This window comes from Poeciliopsis prolifica, unplaced genomic scaffold (assembly GCF_027474105.1).
Source record: "Poeciliopsis prolifica strain line A6 unplaced genomic scaffold, Auburn_PproV2 SCAFFOLD004, whole genome shotgun sequence".
NCBI lineage: Eukaryota > Metazoa > Chordata > Actinopteri > Cyprinodontiformes > Poeciliidae > Poeciliopsis > Poeciliopsis prolifica.
The window spans coordinates 9,042,690-9,068,657 of record NW_026562379.1 but is presented as its reverse complement, the minus strand read 5'-3'; the positions used below and the strand labels follow the sequence as shown (position 1 = coordinate 9,068,657).

Genomic DNA, 25,968 nt, shown 5'->3' with positions numbered 1-25,968 from the left:
AAACTTTTCAATCACAAGGATGTGTTCTTGTGAGCTTTGCTTTCTTCTTTGCAAAGATACTCAAGGACCGTCAGACTGGATAATCTGTGAACAGAACTTGTCTTGCCATGTATTTTTAATTGGGTTGGGAAATTACTTTCACTTATAAAGAACATTCACACATTAGGAATGGCAATTAAATTGTTTTATTACAAATGTACAGCTTATGAGTTTCTATTATGATTGACCTTTTCTCTCCGTAAGTCACCGTTTTCTCACCTTTATACAGTTAATGCCTTCTGTCAACACAAAGCTCTCCCATCTCTGAATTCATGGTGCAATTTAAAGAAAAGTCAAAGATGAAAACAGTGCAGACCACAGCACACGACCGTGTTTAAGAACAAAAACCTGCAACTCTAATGTCTCCTGTGCATGGATTGGTCCAACTGATAACCTGTGGGTGTCTCTAAAATTAGAGATCAACACCCCGAAATCTGAGCAAAAAATAGTGTATAAAGTTAAGTGACATGAGCAAAAGGAAGCATTTAACATTCAAACTAGAGGCACCCTAAGTAGTGTCTACCAAATGTAGGAAGGACCGGGCCACGTGCATTTTAGACCCGTCCCGTTGAGATGACTAGTGTTCGGCCAAAGTGCGCTTCAGACAAAACTAATCCTGCCAAGACCTTTGGGAGAGTGCAGTATGTAGATCCAACTTCGACCAGCTGGTGTTTGAAAATAGTGCAACTCACAATGAGATCAGCCTGTGTTTCCTCCTCCTCTTTTAGTGGATTCTAGCTGGATTATTAATATCCCCAGTCTGATCACACAGGAGGGCAAACAAACAGCACTTCAAATGTTGGGTCAAGTTGACTGAAGATTTGGAGAGCAGACGTCGCAGCCTGAAGCCCTTTAGGCCAACAAATAGACATAAATATCCCACAAACATAACCCTAACATGGAGCTTAATAGAAAATAGCATGAAAATATATGTTTATTTTTATATTTATATATATATATATTTATATATATATGGCTCTAGTCTAAAACATGGGCACTGATGATTGAAGGAGCACGTTTTTCTTCTGGCCTGTTAGTCAGTGAAATCATAAATCACTAAAACAGTCGAACAGGAGATGATGTGCAAAGGCATTCGAATTCCAACTGCAGACGGATAAAAGAGTCACATGGATGAGATTCAACGTTCCTCAACAGTGTTCAGTCATGTGAGGCTGAAGGACAATCAGCCAAACGAGGGACAAATAAAGCAAAGCGTGAATGAGGCGGGAAAAGCAGTGCAGCTAAACACAATGTCCTGCTGAATGTTAGCAGTTTGACACAAAATAGATGCGCAGCCGTTTGATCACATCCTTAACCTACAAGAAAGTCATGGAAAGGATCTCATCAGCATCCGTCCTTACAGAAACAAGCATTTTTGTTCGGCACAATACAAAGAGCTAGAACCGCTGGGTCGGGAAAGTGCACTAAATATATATATAAAAAAAGAAAACAAAACATTTGTTCCCATTGCTTTTTCCTGTTGGCAGAGTTCAGAAACACAGACAACATCTGTGGCCCAGATCGGCAGGCCGTCTGAGCTGGAAAAACAGCTCGTCTGCCTGATTGTGCTTGCCAGACATACTGCAAGTGAAAATGAACACATGGCGAACCAAATCAAGTACGCTCCATAAACTGAGGATGTTAAACAAGAACATTTTCTACCATCCAGGTTCCCAGATCCAGGGGTTTCAGCATGTTTACTAAAATCTGACTTGTTTTGTTTTTTAGCATGCATGCAGGTTAATGGCCGCCAGGCTCTTCCTTGTAAACAAACCAAGCTAAATGTTTTTTTTGTTGTTGTTGTTTATTATTATCCCGCTTGGCACTGCAAGTGATTCTGAGATGATTCCACTGGCTGTGTATAAATGAGGCAGAGGATTTTTTTTTCAGGAGAAATCAAGCACAAAAAAGATAGATGAGGATCCTGGTCTGTCTGCAAAGCGGCGAAGGGGCTTCCGCTCTGACAGAAAATGAAACGCACTCTCCTTTGGCAACTGTTTCAACCCCTTGGCCACAAGACAACACGAGAGGAAAACAGAAGAGTGATTAGAAATGCTGGGGAATCTGTTCTCAGGAGTGTGCAGATTTACTCATCTCCCAACAAGAGGGGAAAGTACTCCCAGCTGTCTCCCTGTTATGTCTGAATTCATTTTAGCACAATAAAATAAACTTACACAAACAGTTAAATCAAAATAACAGTCAGTAAAATTGTCAATACAAAAAAAAAACATGATAAACAATAAATCATAATTACTCCAGTGTAAGTGTTTAAGTCAGTAAAAAAGGGATGGGGCGAAAGTCCTTAGAGGTGCAAATCAATCTGATTTGCGGATTCAGAAAGAAACAAAAAAGATCAAATGAAAACATGCCAGATCATGCTGTGTACCACCAACAACAAGACAGCAATGGGTTGGAAGAAAAACTCAAGGCCCTCCAGTAGAAAAGCTGGCGAGTCCGAGGGCCCCAGTGGAGGTGTGTCCTCTGCACGGCTCGCTCGTGCTGCCTGGGTAATCAGTGAGAGCAGAGAGGGTCCACTCTTCAGGTTGGACAGACAGACGGGGGAGAAATGAAAGACAGGAAAGGGAAAAGGAGATGAGGAATGTCCCGCTTTCTCCCAGGAGGCTGTGCCGCTTCTCTCTCTGTGGCAGAAGTTCTTCCCAAGGCGACGAAGCGCACAAAATGGGACGGACAACGTTGGACCAAAATAAATAAAGCAATAACGTTTAAGAATCCAGTTCGCTGTACATCTCCCAACATCAGGTTTCATGTTTTCCACACAATTTCAGCGGTTTATTGAAAACCCTTCTCATTCCAACTCCAGATCAGACCCTTCTACCAGTTCTTCCCCTACCTTCACTTCCACTCTTTTGCTGTTTGTTCAGAGCAATTTCTGCTTCTTCGTGCATCTTCTTCTTGTCTTCTCTTCCTCCATCGCTCCCTTCATCCGCAGTCTGATCTTGTCGTCCCTCGTCCTCCTTTCCCCTGAAGGTCCCTCCCCCATGCATCGGCCTCTTGCCTCTCTCCCCATCTCTGTGTTGGTTTGGTCACTGCTTCTTCTCGCGTGTTGTGATGGTGACCAGTTGCTTGGCAGCTTTCGCGATGTCGTAGGCGCACTGAATGACCTGCTGGGTGAGCAGCTGGTAGTCCACCGCCGGGGCCCCGGGCTCCGAGGGCGCCGCCTTGCGACACTCCACCTGCAGCCGCGAGGCGCTGGAAGCCAGCAGGCGCAGGGAGCAGTGGACTGCATCGAGGGCTGGCCGCTGCAGGAAGACACCAATTAAGGTCAGGCAATGATGTGGACTCAAACACGCAGCAGAAATCAGAGGCGGAGGCCTTACTTTGGGGAAGAGGGAGGCCATCTCAGTGACAGCAGAGTGGATCTTCTCAGAACACGGAACAAAGCTAATGAAAACGTGTAAGCATGGAGAGAAAAAATATATAGTTCAGTTGATCTCACTCGACCCTTTAAGACTTGTCTGAATTATTGAAACCTAATTTAATTTGCAAGCTCCAGATCAAGAGAAAGACGAGTGAAGATCATCTCAGTAAGTAAGGCTGGGAAACATTTGGCCTTCCAGAGAGCAGAACAATCCAGAGCTGTTGTAAACAAATATTTTAGTAATCGAGTAATCTATCGATTATTCTTACGATTAATCGGATAGAAAAAAAAGATAAAATAAAACCTTAGTAAATCTTAACATTACAGCAGTATTACGATCGCATATTAACGTCAGTCCAAGTTTTCATATTTGAACTTCCCAAACAAGAACTTTTCTGTCGTTTAGAAAATTATCCTGTAACAATAACAGCTCACTTTCTAAGTTGACCTCAAGAAAGGTTATACAAAAACCTGAAATTATATTCAGTGTAATGATAGAGAGGCAGGCTCCCAAATAAGCTTATAAAAGATGTCAATAATCCAGCTTTTCATTTCTGTATTCATCTTCAGTCAATTTAATAGATGAACTCTCACCTTGCCCAGACATTTGTAGTTTTTGTGTTCGTGTTAGTGACGGGATTTCGTCACACACAGAAACTCATCTACCAGCTGCGTGTCGTCACAACATGCTCTGCCACCCATTTGTCGAGACGTCATTTGTGATGATATGAAATAAATGTTTCGGTTCGTTTGTAAAGATACACTTGCATTAATCATCTAATGTGCAGCCGCCCGCTGTGTTCAGTCTATCTGCTCACCTCTATAAATACACCTGCAGCGCTCTTCCCCGCTGTTCACTCTGAACCACCACCAGGCAGCAGCTCTGGGAGCAGAAAAGCTGCCGTACTCCAGGCATCACGCCAGTCATTTTAAGGATGCTTATTGGTTCCCCGAAAAATTGCAAAAACCCAAACATTATCATGAATCAATAAAAGCCTCCCAGGCCGAACTTGAAACCTAGATGTTATGCTGCTAATAGTTAGCTTTTGTCAACAACTTAGGCAAAAGCGAGAGCGCTATACAACACAAGTAATCACCCTGTCGGAACAAGGCATCTGCAGTGGTGCATTAAATAATAAGGCAGAAATTAACGAGGCAGACGAATTTTCCTTGAAGAATTTTAATAATCGAGGTACTCGAATCACTTGAGGAATTGTTTCAGCCCTCGAACAATCCTTGATGAGGAGAGGAACATCTGCACGAACGGGCAGCTGGGAGAGCTTTTCCTTTACCTGTCGTGTTTGAACTCCTGCGCGGCCCTCAGCAGCTCCTGGATGTTCTTTGTCACCTGCTCCGTCTTCAGTATTACGTCCTCTGTGCATGGTAGGGTGGGGTCCGGCTCGCCCGCCTCGCCCCCCCCTCCCTCCTCAGACTCGCCCCGACCCTCCTCTTCACTGCTCCGGCCGATACTGGAAAAAGAGACGCAGTTAAGATTAACTGATGCATTTCTGAGGAATCTCAGCGTTAACTTGATCGTGCATGCCTTTGTAAATGATCGTGTGTGTTGTCATAGTCACTGTCTGTGCCGCTGCCATGCTTCTCAGGTTTGGACACCTAAAGAAAGTAACAGAAGCAATTTGGTTAAAATTTTTTTTTCCTGTGTTGATTCACTTAAAAAACACAAAGATTACTTCAGTTGATCTTTAATAGAACAGTTTTCACATTTAGGGGTGAAAATAATCAGAGCAAGACACGTTTATTAAAAAGTGCGTAAACGTCATCATCCCAGAAGTGACATAGGCAGCTGTAGAGATGTAACCACTTTCCTCTTGGTGGAAGTTATAGAAAAATCAGCAGTTATGTCTCTTAGCTGTTGAAAAATCTGTTGCACATTTGAATTGTAAGAATTTGTTTCTTTTAAACAGTATGTCTCCTTTTGGTTTCTGTGTGAATAATCAGAGAGCAAAGCTTCAGCTCACCATGTATCGGCCCATCTCCGTAGTTCCAGACACATGTTGAACTCCATACAGTCCTGGACTACTAACTCCGCCCTTCCTTACCTGGAAAGACAGAGCAATACACATATGGAGAGCAGGAGAAGCAGGTGAGTTCAGAGAACATTTCAGATCAATGGCTTAGCCGACAAAACGGTTTGGCTGAGGGAAGAGTGACGGCAGCGAGAAACAGCTGAGAAACAAGATGAAAAAGAGCCAGCTTTAGCTTCATCCTACTGCAGCTACAGGAAGCTCTGTGTTCTCGCTTGTTTCTAGATCTGTAAACCATTAGATCAAAATCACATTGCATAAAGAAAAACAAAAACTATAAACACAGATGAAACTGACTTTCAACTCCAGAAGGTTTTCTAGGGCATAAGTGCGAAACACCTACAGTGGAGATGAAATGGAGCGATGACACCGCAGTGAGCGAGGGGCAGACGGTGAAGAGACAGACAGGAAGAAACCACACACACAGGTAAAACTTGGTGGAAGGAGCTGGTGAACTGGACACCAGAGGGGCTGGTTTGAGGCAGAGGGAAAAACTGACGGCTAATCTGGTCACAGAGGTGTCAGGATTGATCCAAATCCTACACCCATCAGAGATGCTTCTGTTTTTAAGTGTGTGCATGCACATGTGTGCCGTTTTCATATCTAGCAACGGCAGCAGAGCTACCCGGAAGGTCACACAGAATCGCAAAGGATCCAGGCAAAAGAGCAGAGCGTCAGAGGAACCGCCAGGCAAAAGAAGAACTGAAACATTCCAGTTTCTACATCTTTCTCCTTAAGATCATCTTTGTGCTCCTCTTAGGAAAACTAAAATCAGTCAAATACTTACATTTTTAAAAATAAATTTAACCTGAGAATTGTGCACAAATCAATCTTTTGAAGGAGAAGGATCGGTTAATAAGATGCAGAAGATAAAGAGGTGTGGAAAATACACATCAGGGTTGAACTAGCACCTGGCAACGGCCAATCAGGGCCACCGACAGGAAGGTTGGACGGTGGGCCTTTCTAACTTACGCTGGGTGTGTTGAGGGGCTGCAGGCGGGCTGCAAGGGAGTCCAGGGCTGGGGGGCCGTGAGCCGTGGGACCCGGGGCCGCCCCCGGCTCATACATGGAGATGGCTTGCCGGTCCCTCCGGTGGAGAGGGGGGTAAGGGCTGGCTGAGGGGGTCACAGAGAGCCCCGTGGGGTCAACTCCTGAACCGAACCCACCCAAACCCCCAGCAACAACTCCTCCAAACATCCCGCCACTCACCCACTGGCTCCCCCCCCTCCACCTGGGCCCACAACCCCATGGCCAGTTGCCCCCCCAGCCTGCTGGGCCCCCCGTAACGCACTGTTCTCTGTCTGCATCCGGGTGATCTAGGGGAGAGCGGGAGGAGAGAGGATGGAGGGTGGGATGGAGGAACACAGGAGGGGTAGTAGGGAGGGAGGCAGTAGAAACTGAATTGTCAAAAAACAGGCAATCATAATGAAAAAAAAACCCCAATAACAGTTTCTCACTGTAACTCATATCAAGCATGGGGGAATGAAGTATGTGATAAAAAAAAAAAAATACTTAAACCGGGACTGGGTCTGACCAAACACTAGGAACCTGCAGTGCGACCACTGACGACACAATTCACAGTAAAGGGTGCTAAAAAACTAAAATATCAGCATCCATTTGAATGAAGCAGCTAGAAACAATATTGAGACCTGACCAAAGAAAATAAAATCTATTTACTTTGATGCATTTCCTCTGGCTTTTCAGCAAAGCCAGAGGATTTTCAGCATTTTTTGATCAGGGAGGTCCTGACTATGGGTGACCTAACTTTCTATGGGACATTTCATCATTTGGTCTCCAAGATCAGAATCTCTACTTTGGAAGACATTTCATTCTTGCACAGATAAAAACATATATATATAGAGAGAGAGCTGAGGAAGTCATCTTTTTGCTTAATGCAAACCCACAAATTTAAAAAACAAACAAAGAAAAACCCCTTCATCCAACCTCTGACACCCCATTAGCACCTTAACATTTCCATCTGGAACCTTTTTTTTGCTTTATATCAAGCATTAATAATGCATCAGTAATATTTTACATTGAGATTATACTCGGATGAATCATGGGTAAAATAAATTAAAACTTGCAGCTTATAATGAATAAACTGCCATGAAGATAACTCAAATGGAATCAAAACAAGCCACTATTTACATATTGGCATTATTAAAATGACACTGCAGCCAGGCTTCATACAAGAATGAAGGCTGAAATTGTTTCTTGTCAACAGAAAAAGCTTGTCTTCCAGTATGAGCTTTAACTGAATGTCCAAATAACATCTGTGTGGAAAGAAAACCACACGTTTGAAATTCAACCTTTCTTTAAAGCGCTTTACAACAAACACTTTGACTATCTATCATGACCTTTTTCCCCCCTAGTTTTATCAAATAGATGTCACATTCAAAAAACATGAAATTTATAAGATGAAGTTTTGTGAAGTTATCAGCATTATATCGCATTTAAAAATAACAGAAAATGTTTGTATCTGTGGAAGCAAATCTGTCTGCTGTTAGCCTGGTGCCTTTCTGTGATATGATGTCTGTTTACTACAAGAAGGGAAGCTGTCACTGGTAATAACCTTGCTTCCAAAACTCTGCACTAACCCTTCAATGCATACTCTGCTCTCACTTGTCCAATTCATCTCTGGAGCTTATGCCGTACCTCCTTCTGCAGCCGCCGGACCTCCTCACTCAGATTGTTGTTGACCTTCATCAGCTGCTGCACCTTGGCTTCTGAGGAGGCCAGGGCCTTCTTTACCTCCAGATACTCCTGCAGGGTGATGGGGCCGTCGGACAGGTCAGAGGAGTCCATGCTCTGTGTGGTAGGAAGAAGGAGAAAGAGACTGGTGAGGATTTTAAAACTTACTTACATAAAACTTGAGTTGAATGTGAGAAATCTTCATAATTTTCCTGCTTAAAGTGAAAATCTGTGATGCTTTATATGTATATTTTTGAAGATTGGAAATTTTGTTCTTGCCAGCTCAACAATAAATTAAACAAATGCTTAAAGCATAAAGTACCTGAAACAAGCCGTTTGTAAATCCCGCAGATCCAAAACTTAAAGTCTTGCAGTTTTCTGCATGTATAATTGCATACAATGTTCTAAATTTAGCTTTGTCTGCACCTTTTTTTTGGCTGTTTATTTTGAGCATCAAGGATAGGATATGGCTCACTTTTGCTTTATTTAGCCAAATGCAACAAAAGGGCCAGTTCAATTCTGCTTCACAGTGAAACTCACTGGATGTTTAGGATCATATTCAATATTAAATTAAAGCCAAAAAAATTAATACTTTGTGTTGCATATTATTTCTTTTTCCCATTTAAAGAGGATTATAACTTGTCTGTTATGTTTTTTGAAAGGCTACGTAGGAGTGAAAATGAAATCCCAACATTTTCTGAACTGATAAGACTAAAGATGTCCCCTTCACGCTAATTGTAAACAGAGTGTGCAGCTGTGTGAGAGGAAGAGGGATGGCTTGCCGTCCAGATCAGACAGTAGAGCCTTAGTTCTGGCTCTCTGTACGCCATCCTCCCCCACTTCCTGTGACCCTGAAGCAAGCTCATATTCAGCCTTCTTCCACTCCCTGGAACTAAACCAGTTAAAACGTCCAAATATGACTGTCTGCAGCTCATTAACGGACACCAGATTAGTCACCCAATATTTTTATTTCCACATCATTTTCTCTCATCATATTGTTCCCTGCCTCTTCCTCTCCAACTATGAAGCCACACACACACACTCATTAGGCCCACACACAATATATAGCTGATGATGTCACCCAGAATCCAGAGTGTGGCAAATTCCCTCAGACGTGCGTTGATGTTTGAGATCTTTTTCTCATAGAAACCAAATGAGCGAATGAATTCTTAACATTATTATTTCAAAACGATGCAAGGGTCTTTGTAGAAACTAAGAATTTTAAATTTAGTTGTTTTCTCTGAGTAAAAGTTTAACAAATACCAAACTTCTGAACATTTGACAAAATCGAATCAAGATTGAAAGTTTAAGTTCCAGTTCTTACACTTTTCTCAGTCTATGGTATTTAAAAAACAATGAAAATAAATACTAATAAATACTACTGATGTTTCACAAATGAAAAACAGAATTTATAGATTTATAGAATTATCAAGGCTCAAGTTGGACAAATCTATGTATTTTAGATCTTAATTCTACATTAAGAACTAATGTAGTCTAGATTTTTTGGAAAACGAATATGTGAAATCACCCTTTAGTTTAAAATTTAAACAGATCTCTGAAGCAGAGACCATATTTGGCGCTGTTAGCGACACATTTAGCCAGCTGTGGTTAGTGTCATAACTCTCACTGAAGCTGCTGCAGCACAAACAGTTAAATGTGCCAGATTCCTCTATGATACTTTTGGATCCAAGCAACGATGATGAAAGTGAATAGAGTGAAAGAAAAATGGTCCTAACTTGTTATGCTTGGCTAGCCCTAGTTTATGGACCAAAATTTATTTGGTGGCAACATAATTTCTGACCAAAGGGGTGGGACTTTGGTATAACAGGAGGACAAAAAAACAAGTGTGGCCACGCGCGCGAGTGTTTTTTACCTTTGCACGGTTGCTGCGTTGGGTGTTGTTATTGTTCTGGGTGGTCAGCTCGCTGTCCGTGTCTTCATCAGAAGCTACATTATCGTAGTCATGCTCATCATCATCGATGCCCAGGTCCAGTGGATCTGAGGGACAGAGAGCAGTGTTCAAAGCAGTTCTGCCTTTCCTGGGAACATTGTAAACAATAGTGGTAACAAAATACATGACATAAATAGCACAAAACAAAGGGCTTTCCAAGAATATATACTGATTATTGATTAAAGAAAACAAAACACCCATTTGATTCTTTTTTCAAGTGTTTTAGCATAAAATTAGCGAATACATGATGGAATATTGTCATGAGCAGCGCTGTGCAAACATTTTGCCATGGCGGCCAGAAATGTGAAATCCAAATACAGGTTATTTCTGTTGCTATGGTCACAATGCTTTGTCTGCATACATCTATTTAGCCTTCATGTGTTTAAAAGCTTTTCTGTGTAACGTTTCATATCTGCCTCACCAGTCGGACTGCTGAGTCCTTTTCCCTGCTGTCTTCGCTTGGCGTCACTCAGGATGTCAATGATGAGAGTAGCGAATTCCCGAGCGTTGAAACGAGCCAGCTTCTGACGACCCTGATGAAGAAACAGTGATGAGGGGACACACACACACACACACACGCACACACACACACACACACACATTCACTCACATTGTAACGGCCTCCTGAGTCAGTCAAATGTACATATAACCACTATGCAGACATCAGCCTGCAGCTCTGTCTGAGTGACTCCTGTGGTCAGCTACCATGTGTTGTGGAAAAATATGGTCATACAGCACACACACACGCACACTATGGTAACTAGGCTAACAGAAACAATTATGCGCAAACGCATGTAAACCCTGTAATTAGGTAAGCCTGTTGGCATTTGCAGGAGACAGTGAAGTGGACATTTTCAAGCATTGTGTCCAAATAGAGCTAAGATAAAAAAACAGAAAAGCAGATCCAGAACATATAGGAAAAGTCATTTTCTTTTTCAAAGAAAAAGAAAACCCATCGAGTGAGCAGGCATTTGGGATTCCTTTCAGAACGAAAAGGAAAAAAAATATTCACTCTCTATAACTGGCTTTAAAAATACACACATAAGCTCATAGAACTTTTCCCCAGTTTCCTCTTTCTGACCAGAAACTCTCCGTCTGCACATGCATGCGTGTGCAGCTGAGTGTGTGTTGGGTGTTTACCTGGTTTCTCGTGGCAGAGTATTCAGGGTTGACCGGCAGGAACGGCACCGCGCTTCGTTCTGTTACCAGAGTGCTGTGGTTCTGCGTCGTCAACCACACTGCAGACAATAACGAAAATACACAAATAAATGTGTGTTAAAACAACAAGGTCAACTCGGCTCACGCATGCGCAGCCACCCACATCAAACTCACAGTCCTGCCACCCACACGGACACGGAGACATAAATAGAGTTTAGGAAAAACTGTAGAGAACGCCCGAAAACTCAATTTAACACCCGGTGTGGAGCTTGGCTCATTGTGTTCAGATTAAAGTGTGTGTGTGTGAGTGTGTATTTGAGACACTTACCTGCAGCTTTTTGGTCAGAACATTTTATTTCTGTTACTGAAAGAAGAAGCAGCCAAACGAAAAAAATGAGAGCATGTGGAAGAGGAGGAGAGAGCCACTTCCGTGCTCCGACTCTCCTCCTGCCTTCGCCACATTTGGCCTTCCTCACCAACGAGCGCTTTTCCCTCTTCCTCAGCCCGTCCTACCAGCTCCCTCTCTGCTGCATTAAGGCTCTTTTTTATTCTCTCCATTTTTTGTTCCTTCTAGCCAGATAAATTGATGGACTGGATGTATTTTTAGACTTTCAATGAAGCACAGGTGTCAGAGATTTTTAAAAGAAAAACAAAAGCTTTTTTCTGGTTCAACAGTATAAAGTTTGGAGATTTATGGGAGAAACTGCTCAAAGAATGTTGTTTATTCTACTTACAAAAAACAATTTAGTTGTCTAGAAATATCACAAAAATCAAGAATAGCCATCTAGCACTTTTAGTTAAGCACACCAGCTCAAAAAGTTAGTTTCAAGCCCAGAATAGGTACCAACAACAACTCTCTCCCTTGTTCAAAATGCAGCTGACAAGACTTAAGAGAGTTTGCAAGCTGTTTTTGATAAGTGATAAAAAATTATGTGGGGCATTTGTATAATAAAAACATTACATTTCTAACTAATGTTGAACGAATGCTTACGTTCAACTTCAGATTTGCTGCCATAACTTCCCATTCTATGTTACTGAAGATGAACACAGATTAGTGATGAAGGACAGCACTCACCTGCATCGTTTTCCCTACGATCCACCTCATCATACACATCCATAGCTAGTTCCTCAAACAACCGGTTGTTGAGCTGCGACACAGAAACAATTTGCCAATAAAATTAGAACACGTCTAATGGAAACACCAGGGTAGGATTTATGAGGCTTCGTTACAAGCAAACCACAAGCCTTCACAGATGGACCTGAACAGGTGAAAATTATTTGGCAAGCAAGAAAAATGAGGTGCAACTTTATGCATATTTGTTTTTCCTTCAACAGAAGTCTTGATTTCATAGCAGGAATAACAGTTTGACATGAAAACAGATTAAACTTTACTTGTTTCTGGTTAGTTTAGGTTTGGTAAAATTAAATCTATTTACTAAATTCCAGATTACTAAGTATAGAATTCTTTATATCTGCTCTTGGCCAAAAAACAAAACATAAAGGACCACTAATGCAGTTCCTAGATTGGCTGCCTCAAAAATGCCAGCCAACAGTGTGCCAATTGGCAATTTGCCGAAGTATTTGACACATTTTCCTTGGTATATTTCAGATATACCAAAAACTTTGCGCTTAGCTAAATCCACAAATACTGAACTATAATTCTCAATGTTAAACAATGACAAAAATGATGATGCCTTTCATCGTGTATTTTTAACAATATATTTTTATTAGCAATTCAACTATTTAAAATAAAACTTACAGCTTGCAACTTCTTCTTAGCAGCCTTGGCAAGTTCAGAGAGGTCGAGACTGAGTAAAAGCAAAAAACAAAAACTATAGTCAAATAGTGTTTGTGAGCACAATACAAAATAAAACTACAGTGGAGGGGTGGGAGGAGGAAACCATGGAAACAGAGACAAGAAGAAGTAAGAAGAAAACATCAGTGTTGTTTTAAAGAAAGAGGGAAGGAGCAGGTAGATGTGACATGATCCATTAGGTCTCAAGTAAAAACTGAGCTTACGGAGACTATTGATGGAAAAAAAGATTGACATCTCAGGAGATCTTTGTCCTCAAATTCCAAGTTACAACAGGGAACAATATCAAATCTCAAAGTAGAAAAAATCTCTCACAGATTGCTGTCTATGCATTTTAAGTATGTGATTTAATTTGATGAAATAGCTGCTAGTTTTCAGAACTATTATCAGAAGTCAATGAAAGAAAATGTCTTTCTAGTTTATATAATCTACAAACAAGTACTTTTCTCCTTAAAAGTTTTGTAAAACTTTAAATAACGTATCTGGGTACATTCTAAGTATTTGGCAGAATACAAAGCAAAGCAACACAACACATCTTGAAGACAACCACAAAGTTAGTCTTAGTGAATATGAACTGCATTTCATCGACCCTGGTTAAAAATCTAAGAGATTTACATCTGTGTAATTCTAACCTGAACGATTATTTAAAAACTTGATTTGGGATTCATGAAAGACTCATTCCATTTGTGAAACCATAAAGCCAATATTCCAGTAGAAACTTTTGTACATCCCAGGATGTTTTCAGGCCTACTTAAAACAAATTTGTAATCTCTAACATTATTCTCTTTATGAGAACAAAAAAAACAGGAAGTTTTGTAGTTTCCTCAAAAACATTGGTTAAATCTCATCTTACGATGTACTGAGTGACTCGAGTACTTCATTACATCTGACACTGATCTAATACTGATACACAAGATCAGTATGAAAACCTTTATCATTCAGAACTAATATTTCATAAGTTAAGAACAAACTATGATTTTAACAACAGATGTCAACATATACATGCAGATGTAAAATCTTTCAGGTGGGATTTTCCTGAGAACACCCTCCTCTTTGGAGGTCCTCTAAACACTAAATCCTTTATAAAACAAGTAGAAATGTTTGCTTTGATTAATCGGATCGTCTAGTACAGTGTACTTTAAATGGATCTATACTGGTAAAAAACACAGACACACAAACAAGTGGAGGAGGAGATATTTGGAAGGGAGGAACAAGGAAAGTAAAGATACCTCTGTGTCGGGCACTTAGGACGAGCTCTGGCTCCACCAAGCGCAGCGAAAGAGAAGAAAGTAGAAGAAGAGTGAGAAAAAGGAAGAAAGAGAGAAAGAAGGGGAAGAGAGGCCACATCAAAACAGCTTTAATAGTTATAACAAACCACCAGAACAGCACAGATGTAGGGGGAGGTTAGATGGCGGCTTAGAAACCAGATTCACATCAGTAAAATGGGTAAAACTGGTTTAGTTGTAATTTTGTTCTCTGACAGAAAATATTAAGAAATTTCTGTTTAAGTAGTTTATCAAACCATCAAATTTCAATTTTGACTAGCTCTACACATTCACTATGAGGACACCATGTGGTAAGAGCAATAAACTGCATCACTTTTAACATCTGAATGAAAACTATAGCAGGTTAGGCACCTACAAGTGCTAATACAGATATTCTTCATACTATCAAAACAATTTGGGCAACAATGTGATCATTTTCAAACATAAAAATTGAGGGCATGGTCCATACCTGTCTGCCATTTGAGGAATGATATAGTGGCCATTTTTGTGATCTAAAAAAGAATGAGTGGTAGAGACTCAATGATTGTTTGAAAGGTACAACACAATGTACAGAAGTTCACAAATCTACACATCCCTGCTAAAATAACTGTTTTCTATATGGTTAGAAAAAAATGGTATTTCAAAAATGTTTTTCATTACATTTTGTGGCATTTATCTTGTGAAATCAAACCGAAAAACAAACTCAAATGTGTCAGACCTGTCTTATCAGAAACTTTGGGGAAATGTCCAGTTTTTCTTCAGTTATTTGTGACTATCTTCGCTGTGTTATGGTCCATGCATAACGATGTGGAATTTATTTTTCACCCTTTTCCAGACAAGCAGATCATTTTTCTTCTTTGTAACCTCACTTCAAACAAAGGTTTTAGTTAAAGGACTGTTCGATAAAGTAAAATGATTACCTGGTCGCCGGCCACAAAGGTAGAAGGCTAGTCTGTCCGTCAGCTCATACTGACACTCTACGAGACGCTCTGCTAGCTCGACATGGCCGGCCTGCCTGGAAACAAAAAACACATCATTCTTTATTCTCGTTCACTCAACGTTCCAATCACATTTCCAATTCTTGTGTTTTCAGTTGTACCTAGCATAGTCCATCGGTGTGCGCCTGTTGATATCAAGAGCTCCAGGATCGGCGCCGTACACAACGAGCAGCTCCGCCTGCAGGATCTGCCCCGCCTTCGCTGCGACATGAAGCGGGGTGGTGCCTTTCTCCTGCAGCATGAAGACAGACACAAACACAATTTAACCTAAAAACAATCTGTTTTTAGCTACTGTTTTTTGTTTTGTTTTAAGCTAGCAAGAGGATGTTTGTTTCCTGACCGGGTGGAAGAAGTTGGCCTGAGCACCGAGGGACAAGAGGCGAAGACACGTCTCTAAACTCCCAGTCCGCACACTCGAGTGAAGTTGCTAGCAAATAAAAGCAGAGAGGGCATGAAGTGAGCAGAAACGGCGAGGCGAGGCAGCAGTCTTTTATTAACCTGCTGGAACTCCCCAGCATCAGGGATCATTATACATCCTGCTGTGTCATCCAGAACACATCCTGCTGTGGGGGGCTTATAAGGAAGACAGAATGCGTGTGCACTTGTGTGTGAACAGTGGATAAAAGCAGCATTGGAGGTTGGGCCTGCTGATTCACAGTATGAATAGGTCCATCTTTGCTAATTGGCTTAAACTATTCAAAACTACCGAACATCTCACCCCATCAACTGAATGTAAGGTGATGAAGGTCGACTGACTTACTGGGTAATAAACTTTATTATTGTACATTTTTATCAAAAGCAGATTGATGGTCAGATAGAAAAATGCTTTGTGTCAATTTCATAATTTCAGCTAAGGGATGGTTTAATGTTTATAATGAAATCAATTGAAGAAAATTTAACAAGAGTGTAGTCAAATAATTTTGTTTTCCTTCTTAAAATATGGAGAAGGCAGAAGCAAAAACAGTCTGAAGTTCACTCAAACAGGTTCTATTTCCATTTGGAGGCCACCCCACCACAAACAAAATGGCCAAGTGAGCCAGATCCACTACTAATGACTCAAATATAATAAAATAAATCATTCCCCAGAATTATTATTCTTCAGTAACACTTCAATTGATATATTTTTGTTGACAGAGTTGAAGCTGCCGATTAAAGCCAAACACGTCCAGGAACACGTCGGTCAGAAGTCGTCCATTTCAGGTGTCTTCTTCTTTTCACTGACTTTTCAAATCTTGTCTAGAGAATTTCTTTTTATTAATTGTTTATTTATTCTGTATAAATTTAATGGTCTTAGTATTTATTTTTGTGAATAATCTTTTCACATTGGGATGATGGATTATATATAACACGTTATAACAAGTCATGATATTTTTCATCTGATAAAAATTTAAAAATGTCATCACTTGAAAGAGGATGTATTTAGGACTATAAAATACTATAAAATTGTTCTTTGCAAACAAGTTTCCAAAGAACAAAGTGCAAATTTCTGCAGAGAAGGTTGTTGCTCAGCTACAAGCAGCGTTAAAGTGAGAGAAACAACTATCCCGGCGTTGGTATTTCAAAAATGTTTTTCATTACATTTTCTGGCATTTATCTTGCGATAAATGCCAGTAGTAGACAGTAGCAGACTACTGTCTACTACTGTCTGTGAGTCAACACCATTTTTTCAAGTGCTACTTGTATTTGAAAAAATATTTACTTCTCCATTATGGATGTGAAAAATCTGTTCAAACTTAGTAACAATAATGTGGTACAACAAACAAGATAACAATAATTAATAAATAAATCAGTTTTAAAAAAAGTGAATCAGTGTTAAAATTCTTTTATTTTTAACCAGAAAATTGAATCTGACTTGATTCTGAGAATCTGGAATATTCTAAGATCCAACGTTAGATACACTTTCACAGAAATTTGAAAACAATAGAAAGCTAGTTATTATGAGAAAAATAGATGATATGGTCACGATTCTCTGCATTAAATAAGTAATTTAAATAATTGAATAATGTTTTTTAGCAAACTGTTCAGAATTTCTTCCAAAATGATTACACGCAATTTTCTGTGCTCTAAAGTCATATTGTATTTAGTAAGAAGGATCCAAGTGAATAGAAGTGAAACACTGAGCTCTTACCTTACTGAGATCCTTTGTAGTGACACCATCATCATCCCGACATGGTAGCTTATGCACAAATGCCAACATCTGGTATTTGGCTCTGATGAACTCTGACTTAGCAGTGCTGAACAAGAACGGCAGATGATTAGCCAAAACATAGTTCCCAGGGCAACACATGTAGTCATAGTAGTAGCAGTATGTCAAATAAAGATTGAATAATGATGAACCAATCCATTGGGTTGTTAGTGATCAAAATTGACAAATTTGCCCTCAATATGCTCTCTTCAGGTGATCAACTGGTAAATTATTTCAAAACTAAACTATTTTGTGGTCTGTAAATAATTATATTTTTATTCACCTTGTTTAGAGTTTGGTCAAAATAAAGTAAAGGGACATATGCTCTGATATGATGGGGCTGATGTCCTTTAATTTCTGTTGAATTGAAAACTTTAACTCCTGATACAGAACCTGCAGCACATTTAAATGTTTGATACATTGTGACTGTTGAATTGAATTAAAACAAAATTAACATTGATTGATTTGTGTCATATTCCTTGGAATGTTTGAGCAAGCAAAATAAGTATCAGCAAGGCAGATTATAACAAAATTGGAAATTAGGTTTCGGGAATCTCTGCAGTCCCTATCCTCACTTCTTGTTGCAAAATATCTTAAAATCACAAAGTAGCTGTATAACCAATGCTTCTTTGTTCAGTAAAAGTGCAAATATGAATAAAATTGTTGTATGTGGACCATAAAGAACTTTTTATTATTTCCAGTTTCATACCTTCCTATGAAAATAACAAAAAAAAGAAAAACACACTAAAGTGTCCTAATAAAAACTGAGAGCCAAGGATTATTTTCAGATTTTGTACATCCTCCAGCAGCAGATAAATGGTCTCTGAACCAGAGCTGATGGGATACAGTTTCCCTACTTGTTTTGAAAATCTCAAATTCAATGAGTTTTAAAAGGGAATACTCTTCCAGATGTATACAATTTTAAAGAAACACAAAAATATTGTTTTCCTTCAGATCAAGTTACTGTTGTTTTGACCCTCCTATAAACACATTTCAACCCAAAAGAGGCCGAATAATGCACCAGAACAAAAGGTCTGTGAGAGCAGACTAAGAATTGCAAGAAAGCAGAACCATAAATAATAAATAAAGGTCAACATTTTGCAGAATTTAAAGTGTCAACTTAGAGAAGCAGTTCTTCATCGGTGAAAACATTAATTAGGCTGACAAACGGCCAATAATTTGAGTGTCTGTGTGATTTTGTGTATTTTAAAGTCGTGTACTTACTGGACTTTGTCTTGAGGGTTTGGTTTCCTTCGACCGCTCTGCACCTGTGCAGGGTCCAGGAGACTGTGTTCCCATATGGAGTTGGCTCCATTACTGGCCAAAGTCTGAACCATCTGCAATGAAATAAATGAGATGATATAGTCATCTCATTTAATGGCCATCACCGTAAATCCAGGAAACTTCTCCTTTTTCCTACTTTCTCTTGAGACAGTCTTTAGCTCTCAGCCTTACCTGGAGTAGTGTTGGAGGCCATCCACTGTGCCTCAGGTGCTTTACTATGGAAATGTGACGGCCAAGGCTACGGTGGACTGAACAGCACTCATCACAGATCAGAACCCCTCGGTTGATGCTTGCCCAGCCCGGGTCTGTCGGACAAACAAAGACAAACTGCACAATCACGGGATGTGTGAGACAGACCTCCTGACTTAGTACGACAGCTTCTTGGTGTAAAATTCAAACTGCTGTCTAGCAAATCATCTGGAACCTGAATTTATTTTCTAGATTTTCTAGAGCTACATAAAAGCCGATGTAGCATGAAAAGTAAGTGTAAAGAGATCCTGATCTAAATACAGTGAACTGATTAGAGGTTGAGTGCTTCGAGGTAAACAGTGGGCGGCACCAGTTGTCCCCCGGGGTGCTATTTAACCAAAACAAAAAAGGGGTGGGGGCTGCCTTGGGATGATGTCACAATAACACTTCCTAAACAATGGAAACAGGGACAGATTTATTTTTGATCATTTTATTCAGCTTATCCAGAATAACTGAAGCAAATGTGGAAAATGGAGTGAACAATTACAAACTTTGCTGCTCTTCCTGTAAAGCTGCAAACCTTTGCTTCCAGTCAAATCCAATATACTTTTGTTTTATCAATAGACACAAAATGGCTAAAGACAATTGAATGAAGTCAGCTCTGACCTTTCAATACAGTACATTTCAGGATGGCACTGCAACCTTGTTAATTTGCTTTTAGAGTCTTGAGTTTCCGGTACATGCAGTAAACGTTTGTTCTTAATCGCATAAGGTCGATAATTGTAATAATATATCAAAGTGTTTTCACAAATCTAAGTGCTGAAACATTGTAGATATACAATACCTTACAAAAAAGCATCCTTAACCTTTTAATTTCCCCTTTTTACCAAAACTTGATGTGATAGCAAAAAAGTGCTGAATTGTGAATTTGAATAAAGGGATACATGGTTTCAAAACTGTTTTGCAAACAAATCTGAAATGTGTGGAAAGCATTTGTATTCATTACATTTGTAGAAATTTATAAAGATAAATGCAATCCTTGAGGGAAACTTTCCATCAGATATTGAAGCTTTTGACTGATTTTCAACTAAAAATAGCACAAGTTCAGTCAAACTGGATAGATTGTCAATGAATAGTGATTTTCCAAACCTTGCCACAGATGTTCCAAGTTGAAATACGGGCTTAATCTTAGCTATTCTGATACATAGCCATTTGACCTAAACCAGGGATATAAAATCAGACAAAATGGAAAAAATCTGTGATCCAAGACAAAACAGTTAAGTTCTGCAGTTTAACTAATGACAAATATTTATTTTAGATGCATCGAAGCAAAGAGGACATTAGCCTCTAGCATTTGGAGTTTGATATCCTTGATCTAAGCTGTTCCCCTCAGCTCTGGCTGTGTACTTTATTGCCATTGTCTTACTGGAATCTCTTCGATATATCCACCATGACGTGGCTGGACTTTTCAGGTTGATGTGCTTCTCTTCTTTTGCATACGTTTTGGCACGTTAGGCAAAAAAAAAAAGATCTATTTCAGCTAAAGCTGGGGGACATGAATATCCTGATATATTTTTGCTATATCACAATACACAATATATATCATGATATTCTTAAATGAGCTCCAATGTTATTTTAAACTAGACTCCTTGCAGCATGATGACAGCCACACAAGTTCCCACCCCCATGTCCCTGCTAGACTTACAGATAAGCTCATATAAAAAGGGATGCAGTATTTTGCTATGAACTGTCTACACACTATGACTAGATAAGGTGAGAAATAAGTTTTAACTGAGAAAAAAATAGCGAGGGAAAGGGAAGTAGGTCCATTATGCTCGACTTTGACTAACTTAACAAATAGATATGCTGTGGAGTAAGGTGTATTATGGTTTCACTTTAACGGACTAGCTCTATCCTGGCTGTGAACGGCATGGAAAAGGATAGTCTGATTAGGCTGCGACATAAATTTGTGGTACAGTCATTGTGGTGATAGTTTTATAACAAGTTTCGCAAATTACCCGATTTTATTCTACATCCTCCATATAAACCATTGCCAAACTATTGATTCAACGCTGTTTCTCTTTGGAACTAGACCAGTTCATCTGATTCGTGTTGAGCTACCATCGCATTCACTGATCGCCTCTACACTTGTTGTTTGTTTTCTCTGCGAAGTGTGATTGGTAGAACCTTTCCAGGTTGGGACGGGGGAGGGACTAGTGATGCATTCATAGGGTGTCGGATAAACCATACTGGCAGTAAATTTGACAGCGAAAGTTTATTATTCGAACAATAATTTATCATCGATGGTTGCGATATAGCCATTTTAACAATCGTAAATTGAAAATATCGCGATACATCATGTCTATTCGATACGTCGTCCAGTGCTAATTGCAGCACCTTTTGACAACTTAAAGCCCTATAAAATTTGTTTAGTTTTTTTCCCAAAATTCCACTTTTTTGCATTTTTATTTTTCTGAAATCCACTTTAGCACATTTCCCATTTTAAAAAGGTCTACTTCTAAAACAGCTTTAGAGTTCAACTCGACATCAAAACACATCTCAAAAAAACATGAAATTTCAAACAGTGAAACCTTGTGCACACTTACAATCTGTCACAGACGTCTCTATTGAAGGACATGATTGCCGGCCTTTTTATGTTTAGCGCTTGTGTTCTTTCAGCAACCCACGCCAACCCGTATTGCATGCATTTTTATGCATTTATTTAAATACATGTTGACAAATCATAAAGAAAACTTCATCATTTATAAAAACTGCTGATGTATTGTTTTGTCCCAAACTTTGAGATTTCTGGTTATTTGTTTGGAGGACTATGTGTCTTAGCGAGCCATGGATGACCTTTTTTTAGTGTCTGAGTGGGGACAAAACGGACCCAACACACATTTAGCCCAGTAGCTATGGGTACAGGGGCTGGCAGCGGCCAAAATGTTTGAGAAACAATTATGTGGTTATGCCTACACGCAATTTGATCCGCATCTCAAGAAAAGAAGAAAAAAGAAACCACTGCATCCAAACAATCTCTGGAGTCTTCAAAGGAAAAAGAAACAAATTACATACAGGTTGAGTTTTTACTTAAAAGGTGCTTCCAAAATGTAATATGTATTTCTTAGATTAAAAAAAATATATATTCACAGCCAGTTGACACTGAAAGACAAATCATCGAGTCTGGATCACATTCACACTCTCAGGACCCTGATGATGTGGTGAGGAGCACATGACTTAGCACACCAATGGCAAAACAAGTATCTCCACACTTAGCTGCACATAATGAAAATACACACTCATCCTGTCTGCATTAGTCACTCTCAAACTGGGACAAAACTGTCCTAGCTAAGAGTATTAATGGAGCTAAAAAGGTTCATCATATGACGAACCAACACACTTGGATGTTTTGTTTGCCACCAGGAAAAGCAGCAGCAAATGCAAAATAGCTCTGATCAGTGCTATTTGCCTGGTTTAGAAAAGCAGCTTCAAACTTCAGAGAGCAGCAATTTAATTACTTAATCTTTAAAATAAATATAAAATCTCTTAAGAGTTTAGGCTACCCACTCCGCAGCCACCAATCAATGTGATGGCTCCACACCATTAAGCCATTAGACCTGCATAGACTATTAACGCTGCTTTATTGGCCAAAGCTGCTGAATGACATAATTTTGCCTAAAACTGCCCCAGTTTGTCAATACAGAACTGACAACTGTTTATTGAAGGGTCCATAAAGCCTGCCAAAGGCATTGAAACAATAAGGGTTGATGATGAATAACAGGATTAGAAAAAGACAAACTCCACCAAACACATCGAGGCAATCCCACCCAAACGAGTCTCAGGTTCTAAAACAATCAATGTTCTACTGAAAGATAGAACATTGGTTGACAATACGATTCATAGCCACTATAAAACTGTGCACAAAGTCTCACATTAAAGACACCTAAGACTTGGTCGGAAACAGGAGAACGAGTTGTGTTTTGAGGTAGCGGCAACCAGAGATCCCCTTGTGTGACACAAAGCGCGGTAGCAGCGGGGTGGCATGTCACCAGTGGTGAGGTGGACGTTTCGCTGGATGGACTGTGTGTCTGAGTTCACACATGTCTACCTAAAAAGCAGATGCTCCCATAGATCTGATACAAAACATGCTGCTAGTAGCAAGAAACACTCATTGGCATAAAAATAAATCATTTCATTATATAAAAAAATGCCATGCAAACATGTAATTTATGTTTAAATAAAAACAGAATTTCCTTTTTAGCTATTTGGTTAGTTAATCTATGAAAAAAGGATGTGTTACTCTAACTACAAAGTCAGACCATTCAAAAAAAATTGAGCTAATTTCCAGTTGGTCTGCTATCAGATATTATATTAAATGTAAACAAGAGGCAAAAGGTAAGAAAAACTGGTGAAATGTGATAGCAAAAAATGGTTCAAATGTGTGGGACTGTAATAGTTATTTAGCAATGAATAACACATTTTGCTTGCTCTTCTATATTTACATACATATGGTTATATTTGCAAAACTAAACAAAAAAGGTTTGTCTTAAGTCAATCAGCCAAATTGTTTTGATCAGCAGGTCAAATAAATGGAAAAAATAAATTTCCCTCCCCATCCTGAAATTACCCGAAAACAAAGAAAACAATAATTTCTGGTATTTAACTTTGATGCAATTGTTGGAGTTTACTAAAAATCAGTAAGGATGTCACTATTGATTAAATGCTATTACCTCGACCATTGTTTTTTTTTTTTTTTTTTTTTTTTTTTTTTTTTTTTTTTTTTGTAGATGTGTATTTTATTCAATATTAGAGTAAAAAAAGGAAGAAGAAAATTTGAAATCTGTCAAAATTCAAATCAGGTCAGGCAAAGAAAATTGGAAATTGGTGTTGGCTGGGAAACGCATTATCAGTTCATCTGTTAACACAATTTTGCAACACCTCTCCCTGCGGTTTTGTCTCTGTCCAACTAATTTAAAGGACTCTAGGGGAAGGAGACATAAATGGATTAAAGGTTAATATGAGTTTTTTAAACCTATTGCTACCGTTCAAGATTGTGTTTTGCAGTACTGAACTTTTTGATTTAACGCCATGTCTTGTCAACGCCCCAAGTCTAAATATGTGATTATCAAACATAAAATTACATTCAATATTTTGACTTTAACTTGGGTTTACAGAGGACTGCTGGAAATTGCAGTCAAGACTACGAGGTGGCAGCGACTTACCATTTAGCGAAAGTTAGCAGAAATGGCTAGCGTCCTAAGCTAAGCTAGCCGTGTTCGGTACGCAAAATCCAATACCTAAAAACCAATTCCACCAATAAAATGGGTGATTTTTTTTAAAGATTATTGTGATCTAATAAGTCAGGGCATCTATCCGGACAAACAAAATCAGCAAACAAAAAGAAACATCGCCAGCTAAGCTAAGCTAACGTGTAAAGGGGTCCCATTCCTGTCAGGAAAATCAAAACAAACGTCCCTCCAAGCATAAATCTGACACCCAAATCTTCCGCTGCAGTGAATAAACCGGCCCTCCAAACAGACCATCATAGTCAAATCCAGCCTACTCAGTAATTTACATTATCACTGTACAGCTATTAGCCAGATGATGTCCCCTTGTCCGATAACACGCCTATTTTTCTCTGTTTGTTTTGGGCCTAAGCGAAGCTCAGGAGTCCAGGCCGTTTTCCTGCTTTGCGGACCCCATGACAGTGAGAGAAACTTCGGCCCCGTTGGCCCACCACGTCTGCTTTCCGATGTATTGTTCCGACACAATGGTCTATTTTTATGTATCTACCCCCTCCTTACCTGGCGCACTGCAGTCAGCGCAGACTTCAGTCCTGTGCAGCTTCCTTGACATCTCGAAAGTGGCTGAAACCGAGAGGTGGATGTCTGAGCCGATGTGAACGCTCGCTCCGTCTTTCCTCCCCCTCGAGCCACCGATCGACCGACGTCTGCCGTCAATCGCTTGCGGCTCCTGAATCCCCGGAAGCCGGGTGGCGTGGTTTGCTTTCCCGGCGGCCTGAAAACTGATTTTCCAGTTGCTTCGTGGCTCTCTTTCTGAGCTGCAAGACTAGAGCCAAGTTAAGTGAACACAGTTAATGTCAATAAATGAATCGCATCTTGCTAAGAAGCTACATGCGTTAAATTAAATCTGGCCCCTGCATTGCCTGAGATTCACCGAGAGACGGCAGCTCTCCACCTGCCACTTCGTCTGTATGGTAAGCTGTTTGCATCATTATTGGTTCGAAGTACCCCTATTTCTTTTCTACTTAGTCCTATTTTGTTCCTTCGTAATTGAATTTTGTACCAGTAAATAAACAATTTCGTATCAGTGTTCGATGTGGCATTTTAAAAATAAATTAAATATGTAAAATTATATTTAAAATCCTGAAATTTCAATTGATTTGTGCTCCAGTCAATTTTGGTTGAGTTTCCAATGTCAGTTATTCCACTCTTATCAAATGGGCCAAATTATAATCTTAGGTCTAAGCCAAAATAGAAATGTAGTAAATGTTATTTGTTGGATGGCCATGTTTCTTTGCAAAAGTTAATGAATAAAATATGGCAAGTTACTATCAGTTGTCAAAACAAGTAAACGTAACCTTGGTGTCTTCTCTTTCGGCTTTACTCTTCAGGGGTCGCCACAATACATTATCTGTCTCCAATTAGTCTTATTGTCTCCATTTTGTTCTCTCACACAAACTAACTTCCTTTCCTCTTTCACCACATTCAAAATCTCTTTTGTTAACTTGCCCTCATCCTCCTGGCTCCAACCTCAGCATCCCAAAGACAAACTCAACATTTTGAACTCTGCCGACAGTCTTTTCCTCCGACTCTAAACTACACAACAGCACAAGTCTCACTACTGTCTTGTGCACCTTTCCTTTCAGTCTTGTTGATCCTCTTTTGTCACACATTACATCTTTTATCACCTATCCCAACGTGCTTGCATATGCTTCTTCACTCTTTTTC

At 39.6% G+C, this 25,968-nt stretch overlaps 1 protein-coding gene across 1 annotated transcript; it reads right to left on the bottom strand.

Moving 5' to 3' along the window:
- Positions 1–169: 169 nt before the first annotated feature.
- git1 (G protein-coupled receptor kinase interacting ArfGAP 1) lies at positions 170–25,066 on the bottom strand. The gene is given in 22 exon segments (XM_055027809.1): positions 170–3,299; positions 3,378–3,441; positions 4,711–4,887; positions 4,962–5,032; positions 5,398–5,478; positions 6,436–6,680; positions 6,683–6,779; positions 8,119–8,271; positions 10,028–10,152; positions 10,527–10,638; positions 11,246–11,343; positions 12,339–12,411; positions 13,023–13,071; positions 14,306–14,332; positions 14,811–14,853; positions 15,262–15,356; positions 15,441–15,571; positions 15,680–15,766; positions 17,468–17,573; positions 18,749–18,861; positions 18,980–19,113; positions 24,802–25,066. Coding segments are annotated over 22 exon segments (2,349 nt in total). The 5' UTR covers positions 24,854–25,066; the 3' UTR covers positions 170–3,083.
- Between the last annotated feature and the right edge of the window lie 902 nt (positions 25,067–25,968).